Here is a 23,870-nt window from a genome sequence, read left to right on the forward strand (position 1 = left end):
GAAGTGGGTGGGGGAAGGAGGGAGTGTGAACCTGTGCACTGTGGGCCACGAGCAGGGCGTCGATGATGACACTCAGAGGCTTTCAGAGTCAGGAGGTTCCTATATGGTTGGGCAAAGGCTGTTAGATGGAAGAAGGAAACGTGGGATAAAGTTCAAAAGGTTCAACGAACCGTAGGTTAAACTTAAATAGTAAGTCTCGCAATAATAAAGACAGAAAGCTTACTGCCTGGGAGAGAGTGACTGGTCACACTTTCCATGTCTCCACACTTAATATTTTTGTAGCTCACACCCATTTTACTAATCAGAACTCTGACATGTGCTTCACGCTTGCGTCCAATTACTCCAGGAGTGACACCAAGTACAAGGGAGATCCAAAGTTCACCCTTCAAGGGAAACGCACCAAGAAAAGTTTCTGTCCCTGACAGTGTCAGGGAGACGCAAGGGGCCCATCTTGTCAACGCACTCCTCACACCCGAGTGGGACACCCCATCTGTCCACACCCAGTTCTTCGGCTCTGTCCAACAACAGAGGCATTCAAGGGCACAAAATAAGGCTCCTGGGAAGCTCAGCTTCTGGAAGAGACAGAACGGCTCTTCTGGTATCCTCTTAAGAGTTGCACAATTAATACACACTAAGTGTCAAGGCTGCATATTGTCACCCTGCTTATTTAACTTACATGCAGAGTACATCATGAGGAACGCTGGACTGGAAGAAGCACAAGCTGGAATCAAAATTGCCAGGAGAAATATCAATAACCTCAGATATGCAGATGACACCACCCTTATGGCAGAAAGTGAAGAGGAACTCAAAAGCCTCTTCATGAAAGTGAGAGAGTGAAAAAGTTGGCTTAAAGATCAACATTCAGAAAACAAAGATCATGGCATCTGGTCCCATCACTTCATGGGAAATAGATGGGGAAACAGTAGAAACAGTGTCAGACTTTATTTTTGGGGGCTCCAAAATCACTGCAGATGCTGATTACAGCCATGAAATTAAAAGATGCTTACTCCTTGGAAGGAAAGTTATGACCAACCTAGACAGCATATTAAAAAAGCAGAGATATTACTTTGCCAACAAAGGTCCGTCTAGTCAAGGCTATAGTTTTCCCAGTGTTCATGTATGGATATGAGAGTTGGACTGTGAAGAAAGCTGAGTGCTGAAGAATTGATGCTTTTGAACTGTGGTGCTGGAGAAGACTCTTGCGAGTCCGCTGGACTGCAAGGAGATCCAACCAGTCCATCCTCAAGGAGACCAGTCCTGGGTGTTCACTGGAAGGACTGATGCTGAGGCTGAAATTCCAATACTTTGGCCACCTCATGCGAAGAGTTGAGACATTGGAAAAGACCCTGATGCTGGGAGGGACTGGGGGCAGGAGGAGAAGGGGACGACAGAGGATGAGATGGCTGGATGGCATCACCGACTTGATGCACGTGAGTTCAAGTGAACTCCAGGAGTTGGTGATAGACAGGGAGGCCTGGTGTGGTGCGATTCATGGGGTCACAAAGAGTCGGACGCGACTGAGGGACTGAACTGAAAACTGAAACTGAAACAGTGAAATGCCTGTTTTTACACTGAATTAAAAACCCAGTTGCCAAACCAAATACTTAAAAAAAAAAAAAGCCATGTTTTAGGGTGTGGAAACATAATCCATAATGTGGTCTAACTAGAAACTAATTATTAAGCCTCTTTATACCACCCCCATGGGGCTTCCAATGTGAGATTACAGGCGAGGGGCAGGTTTTAAGTGCCTTCACATCCCTCCCGGACTCAGAGCCGGGTCCAAGGGAGGACACAGGAAAGCACCCCCCAGTCCTCCTTCTAGGGCGGCTCAGTGCAGGGCAGGGCTCATTAGCCTCTCGAGGACCATCTGGGCTGCTTTCCTGCCAGTCTCGACCTCAAAGAGGCTTCCACAGCAGGGTTTCAAATTCTCCTTCATCCCCCTATCTTTCATTTGCCCCATTCCTGGTCAACAGAACCCCGTGGTATCTTTATGTTAGGCCACCAGCAACTAAATCTGCCTTCTTTTCATGGGTGTGAGGGGAGCAGGAGAAAGGCGTCTTGGTACAGCAGCATTTCCATTACCCACTGACGGCTGTCCTCCCCCGACTTGGAGAATCCAGAATGGCCCCCGTGGTTAAGTCCAAAAGGAACCTAAAGCGTGACCACACAGGTGAACAATACAACAACTGCTGGGCCAGGTCAAGCTTCAGCTACTGGAGCTTCCGTGTAGACTAGAAGTAACTGCCACAGGAGACAAACTGCCCGTGTCTTCAGGATCAGAAAGAGTATATTCATATAAAGATATACAAGAAGGGAATATAAAACCCAACACAATTTCTGCATCAACTTCTTTATTCAACTCGATCCCCTAATACCCCAGTGTTCAGACACCAAGTCTTCTAAGACATGTCAAACAAAGCCTCTGACAAAGACCTTTAGAGGCCTAATTATTAACTATCATATATACATACACACACACACGTGTGTGTGTGTATAGGCATAGCAGCTTATGTCTTCATGAGGCATCTGGATTAAATGAAGAAAAAAATTAGACCATGCTATGATCTTCAAAGGTATTGTTTCAGTTGGTTAACATGATGACAACTCACCCTATCAGAGAAAGTAAACTGGAAAGGTAAAGGTACGAACATGTAAATGGGTAAGTCATTGGTACTGGTAATCACAACCCCAACACACAAAATGAACCACAATATGGATGTGTGAAATCTACACATCCATCTATGTATAACGCTACACAGAAGAAACACACTTACATCCATGAGAAATGCACAGTTTTGCCTTGAAGCAAAAAGGTTTATCAGGTTATAAAATACTCTATTATTATGCAGACTCAACCAAGTGTTGAGACCTAAATAACAAAATATAATTCATGTGCTCAGATTTTTAAAATTCTTATTTTTTAGAGGGAAAATGAATATATATACAACTAAAGTCTGAACCTCTAGGTTTGTAATTTAAAAAAAATTTAAAAGCTATGTATCATACCATAAACTAAAGTCTGTACTCTTAACAAATACAGAATATATGAAAATCTATTACTGCCTGGTAACCCCATGACCCCCTGCTAGCGAAGGCTCTAAAACTGTGCAGCCTCTGCTTTATGGCTGACCCTGGATCAAGCACTCATTAAACACTCATAACCACGAGGGGTAAGGACAGGTGAATCAGGATGTGACAGACAATCCCCAAACACCAAAACCATGGGAACCCCAGAGCCAGACAAAGGAAAGGAATAATTATGTCCCAAACAAGGCAGCATATTCACCGATCTCACTAAGCCCAGGAGATGATAGAGGCTTTTTATTTTCAAAGACAAAAGCAGGACAACGATGAAAAAGCTACCTACCATTTATTGTACACTCCCTCGCTGCTGGGAATATAACACTCATTAGTTCTCACACAAACCTTCAGAGGCAGTTACTAATATCATTCCCAACTTAGAGATGTGGAAACACGCTTCAGAGTTAAGTTCTTTAAGTCACAACTTGTAAGATTCATGATGGGTTTTTAATGGGTCTCCCCTAGTGTCACTGTCTCCTGCGAGTTTCCCAGACCACTGGACACATGACTGGTATTAAGAGAAGTATCAAATTCTGGCAAATACCATGAGTAAGAGAGCCACACCCCTGCTATGATACAGGAGGGCAAAAAGGTACATATGAGTGAGCCACTGTCTCTGCATTCGGAGTGAAAATCTGCTATGTCTCCACGCCTTACACATCTCTGTGATGAGTACTGAATCAGGTATGACAGAAACAGCAGATGTTTCTCCTGTGACTATTATCCGTGTTTCTCTGGCCAAGTTTCTCATCTATAAAATGAAGCAGTTGTATTTACCCCATAGGAAAATTGTGAGGATTAAATACGACCTTGTATAGTGCCTGGCACCAAGAAAAAGGTTCTTTCCCCTCATCCAGTCTGGTGCAGACAAGCAGTAAATACTGCAATAATTCAGAAGGAAAATACCACTGTGGGATAAGTGAGGGGAAGTTTCAAAGAGATCACGGGGTGTGCACTGGGCGGCAGGTGCACTCTGGAATGTGTTCTGGGAAGGCGAGTCTGTGGAGGGGCACGGAGCGCCTCTGGAGTGCAGCAGCACCACCAGGCAAGGCAGCACTCGGTCCGGAGCACTGTCCCATTTAGCCCTGGGGGAGCCGGTCCACGACGGGGTTTCTCCTTCCCCTCTGCCCCGAGCACCACGCACTTCTTCCCTATTCCCGTACTTGAGAAGGACAGAAACCTTCAGCTGTCATCCTTCCCTGGGGCTCCCTTTGGTGCCATGTAAGTAGGGCCTGCTGAACAGCGGCAGGAGATGTCGATAAGGGCAAGTTAGTCCCTAGGTTCCTATGATTCCAGCTGTATCACTGGCTAGTCAATCCTTCTTATTTTTCATTATCTATCTCAGCAGTAAGCGATGGGTTCCTTAGTCATTCCTGACTACCTGAGTTATTTCTGAGATAATGATAACTCACTGAAATCCAGTTAAACAGTAACCCAACTTATGGAGTAGCTGCACCTGCCATCATTTGGCTTGAGTTTAACAACTGACAGGCAGATGGACAGAATGGTATCACTATTGGCCACATTCTCTGAGAAATCAGTGATGGTTCAACCCCCCCGCCACACACAGACACAGACACACGGGGTAAAAATTCGCTACACTGCAACCTGAAAAAATGCAAAACTCACATTTCTAAAACTTAAACCTCTTCTAGAAGCTTAAGCAACCATTAATGTATAATAAAAAGACAAAGCAATGTTAGTTAAAGAGGTAAAAATCATAAATAAAAAAGCAGTAAATGTCATATCCCAAGTTCCCAAAGGTTGGAAATCAGGTAGAAACCACAGTATCAAGCTACGTTTGCTGTCTTTTGTAAAACTGGCTAGGAGTTCCTACACGAAAGATAGGCACCCAAACATGAATAGCCCACCACATTATATAGCACCACCTTTTCAAGTCTAAGTATGAAAAACTGACAATGTGAAGAAAATGCGAGATTTAATTCACCTCCAAGTCTCACGCTCACGGCCCCCTACTATTCCCTGAAAAGAGGAGCTGGTATTATTGGGACCAGACAGCCTGTGAGGACGCCCGGCAGCCTCACACGCAGCCTCCTGTCCGCTCCAGCCAGTTCTCTCTCTCTCAAGGCCTGTGTTAAATCTCAGAAAAAAGGCTTCTCCTCTGACTCAGGGTGAGTTCTAAAGTTCACGGTGAGAAATCTTGTACAGAACTTGTCCCTTAACTTCTAAGAGACATATATCACTTTCTGGGTATTAAAAGTCTCTAGTCATGGCCATTAAACTGGTAGAATCTTGAACCAAACTCTACTCAGAGAACAAATGTGAAAATAAGATAATTATGAATCATTTCTTAGAGAAGAAAGACTCATTCTTCATTTTAATTGATGTGCAAGACAGTCCCAAACAGTCCAACACCCATGGAGAGCCAGTCACCGGGTTCTGGTGGGGCTGCTTCAGTAATCCCCTATCTGCGAGCAACAGCTAGCACCTAGACATCATTTATCAGTGACCTGTGACTGGCTTCAGCACAAACAGATTGGTTACCGAGTAAAATCCCGTTGGTAGAGAATCTGCTTTGGGCATGTTTAGGTTTTTATGCTCCTCTTCTCCTGTCAAATTAGCTGTAATAACTTGCCATCAACACATTAAGCCTTCTCTAAGGGGCTGTCATTTGGTTTAGCGGATGTCTTTAAAATCCATTTCTATAGCGATTTAAATTACTACCTGGACACTGCTTTCCTTACTTCCACAAATAAAAATAAGGACATGATCTTTATTAGACAACAACCACTTGCCATCAAGACTGCTCTCTGGTGCCCTGCTTTCCAAAATATAACTATTAAAAGGCCAGGAACATGAGCCCGGGGAAGGTGAACTTGTTCAGTTTTTACTAAGACTAAATTTAAAACTATCAACCTTCACTTAACATAGACTTCTGTACTGCTTCAAGTCTCAAAAGAGAACATTACAATCCCCAAAGACTAAATCACTTGTCTCTTGTAAGAGTTATCAGAATAGCATTATGCTGAAAGTGACAGCCTGGCTCTGTTCTGTTTGTTAATGCAGCACAGACTTGCTGGCCAACTGCAACTGGCTGTGAGTCCTTATCACAAATAAAACTGTTTTTGTGCCATTTCTATTTTTCACTTAAACGTTGCCAGCTCCTCCAGACTCAGGACCTGTCAAGTGTCCTGCTGCCAAGACTCTGCCTGTCAGAAAGGTCAGCATCCAGTACCTTCCAGTTGGGTCCCAGAGGGCCTCTCTTGGTCTTGACGGACTGGAATAATGCTGGGTCTTCATCAGCTTTGTAGTCCTGCAAAGCAAAACAAAGTCAGAGGCGGAGAAGAAAACCAGAGAAAATTGTCTAACCTTGGCCAGAATAGCCCTTTGCAGCCACTAAACACAGGACAGAAACTGACTGGGCTTACTGTGCTTTGCATAAATGCAGGGAAATGCTTCTATGTGACATTAAGTTGTCCATTGGGTTCTCTTTGCTCTAAACTTTTACCTTAAGGCAAAATAACTACATATTAAAAAGTAATACAAGTCTTGATCAACAAGTCCACCACAACTGGTTGCTGGATTGCTGTTAATATCTCTAAGAACAAATTTTTTAACACTTTTCAACAGTTTCAGCATTTTGATATACTTATCATCACACTCAAGAACTAAAGCAGTCCCATACCAGTTCTGAAATGCCCACGAGACTAACGCCCGCTGGAGAGCAACTACCATGCCCGGGAACACAGATCAGAACCGTGGGCTCTGTGCGCCCCAAGCGCTGCCACGCCTGGGTCTGAGGTGGAGCCTGTCCGTGGAGAGTCACCGGTACAAAGCCTTAGGGACCACACTCAGGTCAGTCCCGCATGGCCAAGTGAGGTGAGGGAGGGTTTTACGACTCCGTATGGGACTCAGTTACAGCATGTCACAGGGCCCAGCCCTAAGATATAGGTTTTCTGCAAGGTTCCTGGGTGTGTATATTCTGTTTCCCTTAATATAGTCTTTCTGGTAGAATGGAAAATACAAGAGAAGTAAATCCTTTTAATCCTATCTGCTTTACGAAAGTTCTTGTGTCATTTCACACGGACACACACGTAACCCACATGCAGAAATTAAAAAATATTTTTGAAGAGCTGAAGTCCAGATTTAAAAAACGAAGTGAGTTATAATACTAACAGTGAGCAGAGGTCAGGTGAAAATATTACAAAAGGACACCCCCTTTCTTCTTGGGTAGGGGTCCTTCTAAAGCAGGGGTCCTTCACAGGATTTGTAGAGGACCACATACTTTGAGAAAAATGTCCAGACAAGTCAATATGAAAAAACATCATTGTTTTAGAGATAAAGTCAGGGCAAGCACTGAACGCACGCCAAAGCACAACACAAACTTTCAAAATCAGAGCAAACAGGCTGAGAAGCAGCAGATCAAGACTCGACAGTTATCCAGTAAACACATGTGGCATGTTAGTATTTTCCAAAGAGAAAGTTACAGATAAATCACATGAGGAAGGAGAAAAGCAAGGTTCAGGTAGATAACAAAACTTCTTTAAGGGGTGGTAACTGCGCAAATATGTGACCTTGAACTCAAAGCCTGTCTAAATGGTTACCCAGGCAAACCTGACTGGGTTTGCTGCTTGGGCCTTGCTGCTGAAACATGCAACGCGGTGCAGACGCGGGAGGCGGTCAGCCAGCATCGTCCGGGACAACAAGCTGGGATGAGCCGACTGCAAGGAGCCAGACAACTGCAGCTACTCGGTGTGTCTGGGCACATCAGCAGAGTGCGATTACTGTCAGCTAACAGGAAATCTTAAATTCCAGTTTAGAATGGCACCCTAAAATTAACAACTTCATTGCGGACTGAGAAAAAAAAAATCAACTGCCCAGGTGGTCCCAAGACCCAGATTCACAGTGAGACACCAGCTCGCCTGCTACCAACCAACCAAGCAACATCTTCTTTTAGGTCAGAGGCTTGGAAACCCAGAGACGAATTCCATTTCCTCCAAAACTGGAAGCATTTAACATCCTATCAAATAATCACTTTTGACATCACCTCCCTCGAATCAAGGTCTATTTACTGAACAGCCATCACGGAGAAGGGTGCATTGCATAAGCACCAAGCAGGGCGCAATATGCTAAGAGGTAGTCTGGGGGGCTCCAAGAGCAAAAGAAGAGCCAGCACCCGGGTCTGGCTCCTTGGAAGTCAGTTTAGCTGGGAGCAAAGCAAGAGAAACAAAGAAAAGGTACCCCAAATCTCAGGGATAACATGTCCACTGCCAACAGGGAATGGCAAGAAGAAATTACAGTCAGAATGGAAACCAATCAACACCAGCTGAAGAAAAGTGTCTTTTAAATGAGTTTTAACATCATGTTTAAAAGCAGAGAAATCCTTCTGCTAAAGTGTATTGTGTTAAAATCTTTTATGATAAAATTGTAATTATCTGTAAAACGTTCAGAGGCCTGGTCAGTGTTTAACACTGAACAGGTCATCCCACTTGCGGGAAAAACACTTTTTTTGTTGTTGCTTTTTTACTAAGCGGGGTATGACCTTACTGTGAGCAAGATCCCCAAGTTTTTGCTTTTTCACAAAACCTAGAATATTATGGAGCCCTGCATGAGCTGAACAGTAAATAACATTTCCCGACTCTGAGAGACTGCCAGTCACAGGATGCTCCATTATTTTACGTACCATTAAGAAGGAAAACACTAGGCCAATAAAACATGCCACAACTGGAAGACCATCTGACTTTGACTATATTAAAATATGAGGGGAAAAATGAGGGAGGGGATCTTAGAACTGATGAAACAGAGACTGCAGAACTATCTCTGAGGATTCTAAACTTGCCAGCTCCAAGACAGAAAGAAAAACAAAGTCCACAAAATACAGTGTATACAAGTGTTAGCAGGACCGACAGTATACAATAAGGCAGTAGACAAACCAAGGCAGAACTAATTTAAGAAAAGCGAGCTTGGTCTAAGTTGTAATCAGCATAAATTATTGTCATGTAGAGGTAAACTAATTAAGGGGGTGGGTGCCCCAGGAGAAGGGCTGACGCTGGATTAAGGCGGCAGCACTGAATGTGAAAATGTTAAGCGAATGGATCAGATGGACTTCTGGACAGCACTCCTTTCTCCGTCCTAACCCCATCCAGCACCACACCAGGGTGACGACTTGAGGGATTTTTCAATACTTATTTGACATAATTAACTGAAAAATATGGAGTAACAATTATTTCAGAGCCTTCATTATTAGTGCTGTTTACTGGGTAACTTTTCTGAACTATGGAGTCACAACATGTTAGAGGGGAACTGCACCCTGAAGACCACCCAAGCCGCCTCATTTCACAGGTGAGGAAACCACGGTCCAACAGGAGGTGGTACAGCCCGCCTACCTGGGAACTCGAACACCAGCCTCCTTACCCTCCCTCTGCCCTAGGCTCATTTATGCCATCACACAGGAGGACGGTCGAAGGGCATCCACACAAGTGAAACACGTTTCAAAAACATCGAGCAGCAGCAGCACCAGATACTCAAGCGGATTCTCCTAGAAGGCATGAGTGTGTGCATATAAAACATCACACACACACACCCTCTCCAAAGCTAAGTCTCCCCTCTCTGCTCTCTTCCCTTGAATACAAAGCAGCAACATTAAAGATACACTGGAAATGTTAACAAAACCCAATTATTAACAATAGCACCTTAACCTTGACAGATGAGGAAAATGCATCTTGTCAAAACCTAGGAATTTTCGCACTTTTTAACGTTAGTTTGAATACACAGATGTTTAATCAGCTGAATTAAGTAGCAAGATATTAACAAGCAACAAGCAAGTGTGGTTTTATTAACCTCACTTTTGTATTTATATAACATTTAATTTTTTGAACAGTATCTTTCTGGCTACACTTTTATCGTTGGGTATCTAGATTTGTCTTTCTGTATTTGAAATCAACTGGCTGATTTATATCCGTATCACAATGAACAAATATATTCCTTCACGTATGACAGTCTCAGCATACAGAATGCAACCTCAGCTACCAATTATAGCTGCAAATGAGCAACAGTGTGGAATGAGACAGCCTGCTGGCTTTGTTAGGATTCTGCCCCCTCTGGGATCCCATGGGGAAGGGGAGGCTCTGATGAAGAGAAGCCCTTGGCTCATGGTTTATTGTGCTTGCCACCAGCTGCAGACTTCTCATCTCATTAGTTCCTTTAGAATACTGTGGGTGAAGACAGCTGTAGCCTACTTGAGTCTTCAGCTCCTGGGTATTCTGAAGGCTGAATTTGCTATGCACTTTCTGTAATCCTCGGGAAAAAAAAAAAAAAAGCAGATTCACTGGGCCAAGGAAATGTATTTTTTAAATGAGTTTTAAAATCATGTTTAAAAGTAGAAAAATCTTATTGCTAAGGTGCATTGTGTTTAAAATTTTTTTATGATCAAATTTTAATTGTCTGTATAAAATGCCCAGAGGCCTGGCCAGGAATAAGGGCTTAGTAAAACCATCATTATCAAGTTAGGTGTAGTGTCCCCAGACACTGCTCGCTCCACCAATGCTAGTGCCTGAACAACAGAAAAACAATGGTATCAGCATAAGGTAGACGCGGATCAGTGTTAATACAACTCTATTTAATTGAAAACTCTGTTTAAGAAAGAAAGGAGGCAAGTCAAGACACACTTTGGAGAGCAAATAAAATCTAATATGGTAACTAAGTGGATTACTGAGTCTCCATGCTGGAGCCACAGAATACACTCATTAAATTCTTATAAATAACTGTTTTCTGTCACTGGAATACAAAAGTTGTGCTACCTCTTGGGTGTACTTCTGTTACTCACTACAGCTCTCAATAGAAACTCTCAACAGAAACCAGATTCATCCTGAAGACAAAGAATATTAGTTTTATGAATCTTTTAACATAGCGCCTCACCCCCAAATGCAAGTACAAAATCTGTGCTGAGCCAACCCAAACGTCCTTGAGCCCAGACTGAACTCATGATTATGAATGGGGAAGGGAGCAGGAGGTGGTGGCAGGCTGGTAGGAGTTTCTTAACAGCTTGTGGAAAAATTGAGAGCTCCAGACACCAGAAACTGCTTAAAGAACCATGCCTGGGTCACTGCAGGTGACGCTACCTGTACAGTGAGGAAAGGAAATGCCGGCCCAACCCAGGTTATGTGAGCAAGTCCTCCACATCTGCCCTCCCAGGCAAAGAGAAACAACTCTACAGGGTAAATAAAAACTTGAGAGGGATATTAGGATCCTGCAGCCTGCCTGTAAAATGCTGTCCTTTAGCATAAGATGATTAATTAGGTGTCTATTCAAATAGCTCAAAGATAATCACCAAGTTTAAAATGCAGATACTGCTGCTCCACTCAGCAAAACTCATTTCCTCTAATCACACCCTAAAAGTTAAAGACCAGGATGGGGAGAGAGCTGAATTAAATAGGAAGATAAATAACAAACATCATTTATTAGCACTGTGCTGGATTTTTCAGTACTGTGGCACTTAGAAAAAAGGGGTTCCCAGATACTATCATCACTAACCCCAGTGTGTAATTCACTGGAGCTGAGAAAACGCAAGTGATTCCAAAGGGGAGGCCTATTAAAAAAAAAAAATGTTTGCATTAAATTTTGCCAAGTAACAAGAGGTGTAAAGAGAAATTAACATTTACTAACTTGTTTAAAAAACTCATTTCAACATATTTTCAAATAAGCAGCTTTCTTTCCAATTTTTAATTACATCTCCCCAGTGACTCCTCACCCTTTCAGGTTCCCACAGAGTACTATTAATAAAGTATAAGTAAATCTTATTAATTCAGGTCCTACCACCTTGGAATTTATAATAATTCGGACAGGGGCTGGACTGAAGTTTATCTTTGCGTGATCTATGAAAAAAAGATTTGCTACACAAATTAATAGAGTAACAAGATCTCAGGAGGGCTGTTTAAACAGTTCAGAAGTGTTTTAGAGCAATTCAGAAGCATTCATTTGCATATAATTATTATGCTAATTACAAATCATTCTTATCTATTCATTAAAGCAGATTCCCAAAGGACCACTAATTGTCAATAACTTGTTGGCCTAGTTTCTGTTGCTGAATGTACCTCAAAGGAACAGAGTGGCATTAAAAAATATTCTCTAATTCAGCCCTCTCATTAATCCTTACTGGCTTCCCACCAATGAATCCTTAAAACTGAATTTTTAAACAACTGCCCTGAGAACTGAGAAATGCAGTCAAACCTACACACCCAAGCAGAACACTTGCTTGTAATCTTTTCAACCTCACAGAGACCCCGCATAGCGAGGCTTCGTGTGGGCGAGTGTGGTGGACGGGGGAGGGGGACGGAGGCCATCCACAGGACCCTGGGCTGAACGGTGGCCCCAGCCTCAGGCACTGCTGGGCTAGAGCACGGCTGGGGCAATCCCTGCCTCCACTCTTTCTCATCTTGTCCGAATCACAGCCAGAGCCTGCCAACCCTGTCATGTTTATGAAGGCAGACCCCTCAAAGCCTTTGGAAGGTTACAAATTAATACAGAAAGAGAAAAAAACCCAGAATTTCAGCCATGAAAAGAAGTTACAACCAAAAACCTGATGTCAACAACCCAGCAGGGAAACCAAATAGCTGGGGCAGAAGAGGGGCTTCCCGGGGAGCCAGGGCTGGTAGGTATCCCCCAGGTCTCCCCTCAGGGGTCAGCAGGCTACTGGTTTGGAGAAGCCCATACTTCATGCACAAATATACGATGCATTTGTTATTGTCACAGATTTATTACTATGTACTTACATATTATAGCATTAAAAAATATATTTTAAACTCTTCACATCAATGAAATTAAGTACCAACACACCAATAAGTCAGTCTTATTAAAGATGATGTTAAATATTATATATTTTAAAATTAAGCTGCATATGCCTAAAATGTAAACAATAAGCTTCAGTTCAGGTTCAGTTCAGTCACTCAGTCGTGTCTGACTCTTTGCGACCCCATGGACTATAGCCTGTCAGGCTCCTCTGTCCATGGGAATTTCCCAGGCAAGAATACTAGAGTGGGTGGCCGTGCCCTCCTCCAGGTGATCTTCCCAACCCAGGAATCGAACCCAGGTCTCCTGCATTGCAGGCAGATTTTTTATCAGCTGAGCCACAAGGGAAGCCCAAGAATACTGGAGTGGATAGCCTTTCCCTTCTCCAGGAGATCTTCCCAAACGAGGAATCAAACCAGGTCTCCTTGCATTGCAGGCAGATTCTTTACCAGCTGAGTTACCAAGGCAGCTTCTCTGATGGCTCAGATGGTAAAGAATTCCTGTTTTTAACATAAAATGCATTTCCTTAAATGACAGTAGATCACAGAACATACTACATTAAATTCCTTAAAGTGGGAAAGTCCTCTTGAGAACTTACAGGGTGAGCCCTCTCCAGTACAATGTTCATTTTGGTTCATGACCTGGGCTTCAGGCACAGCTGCTCCTAAGTCCCAGTACCTCACTGATTACATTAGCACGGCCCCGGCGCAACGAACCACGCAAAGAGGTGCGGCTGTGAGGAGCTACCCCACGCCTGAGGCCAGGGCCGGCGGCCGAGAGGAGCTACCCCACGTCCAACAGGCGGTGGCTGCGCGGGCGCATGAGGGCCGAGAGGAGCTACTCCGCGTTCAAGGTCAGGAGGGGCGGCCTTGAGGAGATACCCCTCGCCCAAGGTAAGGTACAGTGGCTGCACTTTGCTGGAGCGGCTGTGAAGAGATTTTCTACGACCAAGGTAAGAGAAACCAAAAAGACGGTAGGTATTGCTAGGGGGCATCAGAGGGCAGACACACTGAAATCATAATCACAGGAAACTAGTCGATCTGATCACATGGACCACAGCCAAATGTGGTCCACTGGAGAAGGGAATGGCAAACCACTTCAGTATACTTGCCTTGAGAACCCCATGAACAGTGACAAAGGGCAAAATGATAGGATACTGAATGAGGAATTCCCCAGGTCGGTAGGTGCCCAGTATGCTACTGGAGCTCAGTGGAGAAGTAACTCTAGAAGGAATAAAGGGATGGAGCAAAAGCAAAACCAATACCCAGCTGTGGATGTGACCGGTGATAGAAGCAAGGTCCGGTGCTGTAAAGAGCAATATTGCATAGGAACCTGGAATGTTAGGTCCATGAATCAAGGCAAATTGGAAGTGGTCAAACAGGAGATGGCAAGAGTGAACGTCGACATTCTAGGAATCAGTGAATTAAAATGGACTGGAATGGGTGAATTTAACTCGGATGACCATTATATCTACTACTGTGGGCAGGAAACCCTTAGAAGAAATGGAGTAGCCATCATGGTCAACAAGAGAGTCCGAAATGCAGTACTTGGATGCAATCTTAAAAATGACAGAATAATTTCTGTTCGTTTCCAAGGCAAACAATTCAATATTACAGTAATCCAGGCCTATGCCCCAACCAGTAATGGTGAAGAAGCCAAAGTTAATCGGTTCTATGAAGACCTACAAGACCTTTTAGAACTAACACCCAAAAAAGACGTCCTTTTCATTATAGGGGACTGGAATGCAAAAGTAGGAAGTCAAGAAACACCTGGAGTAACTGGCAAATTTGGCCTTGGAGCACGGAATGAAGCAGGGCAAAGACTAATAGAGTTTTGTCAAGAGAACGCACTGGTCATAGCAAACACCCTCTTCCAACAACACAAGAGAAGACTCTACACATGGACATCACCAGATGGTCAACACCGAAATCAGATAGATTATATTCTTTGCAACCAAAGATGGAGAAGCTGTATACAGTTAGCGAAAACAAGACCAGGAGCTGACTGTGGCTCAGATCATGAACTCCTTATTGCCAAATTCAGACTTAGATTGAAGAAAGTAGGGAAAACCACCAGACCATTCAGATATGACCTCAATCAAATCCCTTATGATTATACAGTGGAAGTGAGAAATAGATTTAAGGGACTAGATCTGATTGATAGAGTGCCTGATGAACTCTGGACGGAGGTTCGTGACATTGTGCAGGAGACAGGGACCAAGACCATCCCCATGGAAAAGAAATGCAGAAGAGCGAAATGGCTGTCTGAGGAGGCCTTACAAATAGCTGTGAAAAGAAGAGAGGCGAAAAGCAAAGGAGAAAAGGAAAGATATGAGCATCTGAATGCAGAGTCCCAAAGAATAGCAAGGAGAGATAAGAAAGACTTCCTCAGTGATCAATGCAAAGAAATAGAGGAAAACAACAGAATAGGAAAAACAAGAGACCTCTTCAAGAAAATTAGAGATTCCAAGGGAACATTTCATGCAAAGATGGGCTCGATAAAGGACAGAAATGGTATGGACCTAACAGAAGCAGAAGATATTAAGAAGAGGTGGCAGGAATACACAGAAGAACTGTACAAAAAAGATCTTCACGACCAAGATAGTCACGATAACATGATCACTGACCTAGAGCCAGACATCTTGGAATGTGAAGTCAAGTGGGCCTTAGAGAGCATCACTACGAACAAAGCTAGTGGAGGTGATGGAATTCCAGTTGAGCTATTTCAAGTCTTGAAAGATGATGCTGTGAAAGCGCTGCACTCAATATGCCAGCAGATTTGGAAAACTCAGCGCTGGCCACAGGACTGGAAGAGGTCAGTCTTCATTCCAATCCCAAAGAAAGGCAATGCCAAAGAATGCTCAAACTATCGCACAATTGCACTCATCTCACACGCTAGTAAAGTCATGCTCAAAATTCTCCAAGCCAGGCTTCAGCAATATGTAAACCGTGAACTCCCAGATGTTCAAGTAGGTTTTAGAAAAGGCAGAGGCACCAGAGATCAAATTGCCAACATCCGCTGGATCATGGAAAAAGCAAGAGAGTTCCAGAAAAACATCTATTTCTGCTTCATTGACTATGCCAAAGCCTTTGACTGTGTGGATCACAATAAACTGTGGAACATTCTGAAAGAGATGGGAATCCCAGACCACCTGACCTGCCTCTTGAGAAACCTGTATGCAGGTCAGGAAGCAACAGTTAGAACTGGACATGGAACAACAGACTGGTTCCAAATAGGAAAAGGTGTACGTCAGGGTTGTATATTGTCACCTTGCTTATTTAACTTGTATGCAGAGTACATCATGAGGAACGCTGGGCTGGAAGAAGCACAAGCTGGAATCAAGATTGCTGGGAGAAATATCAATAACCTCAGATATGCAGATGACACTACCCTTATGGCAGAAAGTGAAGAGGAACTCAAAAGCCTCTTGATGAAAGTGAAAGAGGAGAGTGAAAAGGTTGGCTTGAAGCTCAACATTCAGAAAACAAAGATCATGGCATCTGGTCCCATCACTTCATGGGAAATAGATGGAAAAACAGTGGAAACAGTGTCAGACTTTATTTTTTTGGGCTCCAAAATCACTGCAGATGCTGACTGCAGCCATGAAATTAAAAGACGTTTGCTCCTTGGAAGGAAAGTTATGACCAACCTAGATAGTATATTAAAAAGCAGAGACATTACTTTGCCAACCAAGGTCCGTCTAGTCAAGGCCATGGTTTTTCCCGTGGTCATGTACGGATGCGAGAGTTGGAATGTGAGGAAGGCTGATCGCCGAAGAATTGATGCTTTTGAACTGTGGTGTTGGAGAAGACTCTTGAGAGTCCCTTATACTGCAAGGAGATCCAACCAGTCCATTCTAAAGGAGATCAATCCTGGATGTTCATTGGAGGGACTGATGCTAAAGCTGAAACTGCAATACTTTGGCCACCTCATGCGTCGAGTTGACTCACTGGAAAAGACTCTGATGCTGGGAAAGGTTGGGGGCGGGAGGAGAAGGGGACGACGGAGAATGAGATGGCTGGATGGCATCACCAACTCTGTGGACATGAGTTTGAGTGTACTCCGGGAGTTGGTGATGGACAGGGAGGCCTGGCGTGCTGTGATTCATGGGGTCGCGGAGAGTCGGACACGACTGAGCGACTGAACTGAACTGAACTGAAATAGGTTATGGCTTCCCTGATTCCTCAGTAGGTGAAGAATCTGTCTACAATGCAGGAGACACAGGTTCAGTCCCTGGGTTGGAAAGATCCCTGGAGGAGGAACTGGCAACCCACTCCAGTATTTTTGCCTGGAAATCCCACAAACTGAAGAGCCTGGCGGGCTACCGTCCAAAGGGTCTCAGAGAGTCGGACATGACTAAGCGACTAAGCTCAGTTGCTTAATTATAAATATATTATTAAATATAATATTTAATTATATTAAACATAATTGTTAATTATAAATATATAAATTATAGATATACATTTGAATTTTAAAATATATAATATTTAACAATCATCTTTAATAAAACTGACTTATTAGTGTGTTGGTAAATAGGATATAACTGCAGAAAAAAATTTAACTTTTTTTTCCTTTCAAACAATAATACAAAATCTGGTAAGCAGCATCATTCCTGCTACTGTTTTTGGAAACCTTATTTTTGTTCTGGGCACACACCTCCTCCTAGTTAATACTCATCACAACCTTGGGACAAGATACTACCATAGAAATTGGGGATGAGGAAGTGAAGGTCCTGCCCAACCGAGTTCACGGCAGCTGGGCAGGGCAAGGATGCAGACAGGCTGCCCTGTGGACACCCAGGGTCAGACAACTTCAGTGTGAAAATGCGATGTGGGTTACACTCATCACCTGAGAAGACTCAAACACCTCACTCCCAGATCAGGCTAGAGAACCTCTCCTTGAGGGCTTCCACTGCTGTAAAGGACCTTCATAAGGAATACACTTTAGAAACTTGATTCGGAGCTATTTATGCTGATTTCTTTAAAAATTTCTGTTATTGGCTGATCAAAAAAAAAACAAAACAAAACAAAAAATGCACAAAAAAAGTTTTCTCTTACCAGACCATTTCTCCCCACCCAGGAAAACGTCACACCTGACCACCTCCAACACCCTCTCTGATATTTTTTGTTTAACCCTGAAACCGTGCAAGAGATTAGAAGTAAACACTAATAACAGGTTCTAGTAGGAAAAGTATCTTCTGCCACAATAAGCTGGTACATGCAGAGTTTTCAGGGGACATTTTTATATTCTTGCCAAGATTTAAGCAAGCAGGAGATAAGCAGTGTGTTCTTTTCCCACAAGAGGGCACTGCCATCCAACTATGCCTTCAAATACATAGGACATTCTCTAAATCCACCCCTGGATGCAAACCTAAGTGTTCCACAGTACTTGACCATGTAAGGCAGCAGGAGAAAGTGGGAAACATTTTCACATTTCTTTTTAACAAGAACCACGCTTACATTTATTTATATCTTCTTTGAGAAAGGGTGGGAAAAAACAAAATACCTCTGAAAGTCACTACAAAAAGGACCCTGACAATGGTTTGCTTCACAGCATAGCAAAGGGAGACGAGACAAGCCATTGGCAAGTGAAGTTTCTTAAGCAAAAGCAAAACCACTGCTACTTGAAAACCTTTTCACCTGAGTTGTCCTGTTGTCCTCTTTTTCCGGCGCTCAAGGAGGCCACTACTGCCAAGCCAGGGTCTGAGCCACAGTCCTCACCTCTTTATTATGCACGTACTTGAGGAAAGAGCTTTTGCAGCTCCTGGACATAGGCCGGGGATACGCAGCGCCCTTTCGAGACAGAAATGAGTATCTGGGTTCATTCTAGTGGCAGAAGGAAGAGGTACTCCACTAGGCTGAGTGTGTGCTCACGCCAAGGAGACCTGAAGCACTTGGCAACTGCAGGCTTCTCACACTTGCTGGAGGTTGGCCACAGGCTTCGAATAAACAAAAGCTCTTTTCAGGGCTGAAGAACAGGATAGCCACAGCTCTGGGAGGCAGACCGCCCTTCTTAGGAAGTGAGAAGCAGCAGCTGGGACAAAAGGAATATCTAAGATGCAGGTGTTTCCAAAAAGCTGTGAGCAAGAACGAACTGGAGTGACAATCAGCCCTGACCACTGAGGATATCAGCTGCCAAGGGTTATCTAAAGTCTATTAGGTTGACCAACAAAGTGTCATTTTTGCAGCTCAAAAGCTGACAAATACTAATAATTTCATATGATCTGATCAAATATTTAACTTTTTCCAGTCGGACTTCATCATGTTTCTAATTTTAAAGAGAAAAAAATGTAATCTTGTAAAGATTATTTAGAAAGCATGTTTTCTGATTCTTACATTTCTTTAAAATTATTAAGTTTTTTCCTAAGGCAGTGCAATAAAGCACATGTTGCCAAGACTATCTACTCAAATGTGTAACGTCTGGGCATTGTCTCACAGAATGTCTGATCAAAAGAAAAGATACGCCTGAATCCTTCCTAGAGCATGAGAAACAAACACTGCTTAAGTGTGACCAAAATTTACACGCCTAAATAAATTATACCCAGTTTCATCAGCTTTCCATGGTTGACATTTAAGAAAAAGTATGTTTGAAAAGAGCAGTAACTTTAAAACAATACATATCAAGGTTTAAAACAATTATAAAGTCCCAGACTGTTCAATACTCAAATAATGGAATGGTGCTCAAAGTGAAAAACAGCTGCTGCTGCTTCTGCTGCTAAGTCGCTTCAGTCGTGTCCAACTCTTAGCGATCCCATGGACTGCAGCCCACCAGGCTCCTCCGTCCATGGGATTTTCTAGGCAAGAGTAATGGAGTGGGTTGCCATTGCCTTCTCCAGAAAAACAGCCGCTGCTGCGCTGCTGCTAAGTCACCTCAGTCGTGTCTGACTCTGTGTGACCCCATAGACGGAAGCCCACCAGGCTCCCCCTTCCCTGGGATTCTCCAGGCAAGAACACTGGAGTGGGTTGCCATTTCCTTCTCCAATGTGTGAAAGTGAAAAGTGAAAGTAAAGTCGCTCAGTCGTAGCGACTCCACGGACTGCAGCCCACCAGGGTCCTCCGTCCATGGGATTTTCTAGGCAAGAGTAATGGAGTGGGTTGCCATTGCCTTCTCCAGAAAAACAGCTAAATGGGTGGAAAAGGCAAGTCTAATATGCTCGTTTCCAAAGGCAACAGAGACTTCAGAAAATCAGATACAGAGGAGCATACTTCTGCTGTTAACTGAAGCGGATGCTGCCTGCCCACCAAAACATTCACCAAACAGACAGACCAGAACCAGGGAACAAACGGTCAGTGCTAGGAAGGCCAGGCAAAAGCACAGACTTCAGAAGCCAACTCATTTCCCGGAGATCGCAATCACCACGGGACTTCCTACTAGTGGCTTGGATGATTCCACCAATCCTATTACTGTCTGTGGATATGCATTTAAATGATGGGGGCTCTTCATTCAGTGGCTCAAACGGCAAAGAATCTGCCTGCAATGGAGGAGATACGGGTTCAATTCCTGGGTCAGGAAGACCCCCAGAGAAGGGAATGACAACCTACTTCAGCATTCTTGCCTGGAGCCACGGAGAGAGGAGCCTGGAGGGCTACAGTTCATAGGGTCACAGAGAGTCAAACACAACTGAGCGACTAACACTTTCACGTCTTCATTTAGTAAAGTAATAAACTCCAAATCTCCCATCTCGTCAGCCTATGAACCTGACTTTGCTGGCACCTGGAGTCCAGCGCTGGTCTCTCAGATGTGAGAAAAAAAGCTCTTTGGTGGAGGGCACTAAACACCACCAGATTACACGATTAGAACAACCAAACTCCAAGTCACTCAGAAACACTTTAACATGTTCACTAAGAATCTTGCACGCTCTTCAGACAGATACAATTCTTACCTTATCTGGAAAAATATTTACCACACCAACCGAGAGCAAATAGCAAGTTCCAATAAATGTTTGCTAAGTGAACATGAAAATACATGAGTGGTGTTCTCGACTTTAAGTACCCACATCAAAAGACGTCCCAGGGCCTCTAATCCTTTTACTCTACTGCATGCACGCAATCTCCAAACATGCCAGAGTCCAGGGGTTACGGATGGAGGTAGCCAAGGCCACCGATGAAAACTATTACGATGGAGCAGGGGGAGCACGGGGACGCGCAGGAAGACGGACAAAAGAGGCACTTGCTTCTTTCACATCAGTTAAGAGTGCTCTTCATCAACATCATGCAAAGGAAGAAACAACACACAGAGAAATGCTCTAGAGAAAGTCAGCAGCCCTGCTCTTGAGCCCTGGCTGCCCTCCGTCAGTAACGGCAAGTCACAGCACTTCGCTAGGCTCAAACTCCTTAACAGTGCAACTCATGACTGGCGTGGATGTTCTCAACCATGGCCTCCAACTGAGATTCCCCCTGCTTCCAAAATCCTAGAAGAGTGCCCCCTACCCTGTTCACCGTGAACAGGGCACTAGAGCACTTCTCAAGAGTGAGCAGAGATCACCTGGAGGGCAGGACAGAGTCCGGAGCCCCGGAGGTGCCGACCTGGCCACTACGGCCGTTATTCTCGTTGGCAGGAAAGGATGAGAACCTGGAAGTGACAAACTGGGCAAAGGGGGTTAAAAAGGTCGGAAGAAGGAAGAGACATGAATGAAATCTGAGCCTCATCAAAAGTACAAGCGTACTGGGTCACCCACAATGAAAGGCCCCTCCGAGCTCTCCAAGGAAGTCTCCACCAAGGACTGGAGCATCAGACCACACCGCGCACATCCTGTCTGTGACCCAGAATCAATGCAGCACGCGAGTTTCCAACCTGTCTCTTCCTTTTAGGAATACCATCTTCAGACAAACACCACGAAGCTTACAAAACTGGACAACTCTTGGTTTTGAAATGCCTCATTTAGGAAAAATCTTTCACCTTTAATTAAAACACCCCCAGATGTTGACACGAGGGGGAAAAATCATTCTCTTTAAACTTGCTTCATTTTAATTTGGAATGGAGCTATAGTTTTAAACTACATCTACCGAACAACTTAATACTTTTAGGCCATTAATATTTGCTTATTATTGACATCTAAAAAAAAGATGTTAAGCTACGGATCATTTTTAGACCTGTGAGCCTTAAAAATTTCAATTGAACATCTTTTCTATGAAAAAAGAATTGGAAATGCTAAAAATCAAGTCACATACATGTAGTTCAGAGGAAGCACAGACTACAGAGGAAGGGGATACAATCCTTTCTGGTTACACACAAATACCTAAAAATGTGGTTCCAATTTTTTTTCTTTTTTTAAACTGTGCTCATTTTCTCTCAAATTACTTCCAAAACCGAAGGTCTCTCTGATGTTAATCGTGTGTACACTTCAGCTCACACTTTAAAGAGTCTCCCTCTCCTGGGAAGTGACTTTTGTATACAAATCATGGGAAGCTACTTAGACAAAGTGCTGGAGATGATTAAAAGGGGCCAGATTCAAATTTATACCTTAAAAAAAAAAAGCAGAAGCAGATGTCAACTGACTCATTTGTGTATATTTTGGAAATGAGTTGAAGATATGCATGTGCATTTCATCAGGACATTTAAAGAATTCTCAACTTTTTACTGTGGTTATGTATCAAGAACAACTTTAGAAATTAAAACACTTTGAAGCTTATATTCCACTGGAATATATGCTGGATACCTTGACTCCTCCTTACAATCTAACTGAAACACTTTTTAACCTGGCAGAAAGGCGTCTGCTCATGTAGAAAGGACAGTTTTTAGATCTGAAGGTACATCATATATACATCATGGTCTAGGATTAGTAAAGAAGGAACTGAAGTAGCATTTGCTCACTTAATACTTTAACAATAAAAACTTCATTTCCTCCAAATTGTTGTCCACCCCACCCCCTAATTTTAATACCACACAGGAGAAAAAATCTGCACCTTCCCACCAAACCTTTATTGAAAAGCTCTTGACATAGGCAATGAGCACCTTGCTGGGTCCTAGAAACACAGAGATGATCAGTCCAGTCTAGGCCCCCAAGGGGAATCCGGTTTACTGAGGAAGGCTTTTCAGGAGTGATGTCTGGGTTATCTCTGAAACGGGGAAGGGGTGGGAGGCTGAGGGGACATAGGAGATGAGTGGGGGCAGGGGTGTGTGCTCGGTGGCTGGTGGAATCACAAGAAGAAGGCGCCTTCCTTCTTAAAGAATACAATATCCTAGTATTTCACTCTAATGCCTCTTTTCACTAAAACGAGAAATCTGTTTTGTTTGGCCAGAAGATAACCAGTGGGGACATTTACACACAAATCGCAGACTGCTCAACTTGTTTCATTAGGCAGTGATGTATCTTCTAGAAAATTATAGAAAATACTGGCCACAGTAACAGTCCTATGCAGGCTTCCCATTAAGTCATCGAGGGAAAAAAACAAGTAACCATCAATTTAAACGTATGTATGATTCCTGTAGCAAACTACTCGGTGACTCCGTCACACCGGCCGAAGTTCACAGAGTCATTTTGACAATGTCATCCTTCGATTATGAAAAAAGCCCCCACCTGAGCGTTCAGTTACACTGCAGAGCTAATCACACCCCTTCCATGCATGGTGAAATATGGTACATTAGCGTGATCCAAACCCAGCGAGTCTACAGTGAGAACTGTCTGACACCAGCAAACCAGCACTGAGTTAGATATTCAGAGTCATCAACAGCTGCTCTGAACTAACATGGTGTTCAAGGCCGTGTTTGGATTAAATCCAACTGCAGTGACAGAAAATGCCCACCAGGTGGAGTAAAAAGATCCACTCTTCACTCCCAACTTCCTGGTTTCGTAACTTCCACCCAATTCATCTTCACCCTGATTTGGGAGACTTGGCTAAACCCTCTCAAAATTACTAACCGTCTCCCTTTCTTTTAAAACAAGTAATATGCAGGACAGAAATGCAACCATTTAAGGTGTTTTAAGAAAAATTAGCTTATTCAAGAAAAACCAGGGTTCATTAAAAACAAAATGAAAACCAAGGAATTAAGTTGGACTGAGACTAAAGTGAAGTCGTTCAGTTGTGTCCGGATCTTGCAAC

At 43.5% G+C, this 23,870-nt stretch overlaps 1 protein-coding gene across 2 annotated transcripts in view; it reads right to left on the bottom strand.

Moving 5' to 3' along the window:
• Positions 1-23,870, bottom strand: part of PITPNB (phosphatidylinositol transfer protein beta) — a 63,022-nt gene that overhangs the window by 14,067 nt on the left and 25,085 nt on the right. For both annotated transcript variants that reach the window (XM_055404414.2, XM_055404415.2), the window contains exon 8: positions 6,278-6,355. In XM_055404414.2, the coding sequence (XP_055260389.1) occupies positions 6,278-6,355 (78 nt within the window). The remainder of the gene's footprint in view (positions 1-6,277; positions 6,356-23,870) is intronic.

This window comes from Moschus berezovskii, chromosome 19 (genome assembly GCF_049115385.1).
Source record: "Moschus berezovskii isolate FMDL1 chromosome 19, NW_MosBer_1.0, whole genome shotgun sequence".
NCBI lineage: Eukaryota > Metazoa > Chordata > Mammalia > Artiodactyla > Moschidae > Moschus > Moschus berezovskii.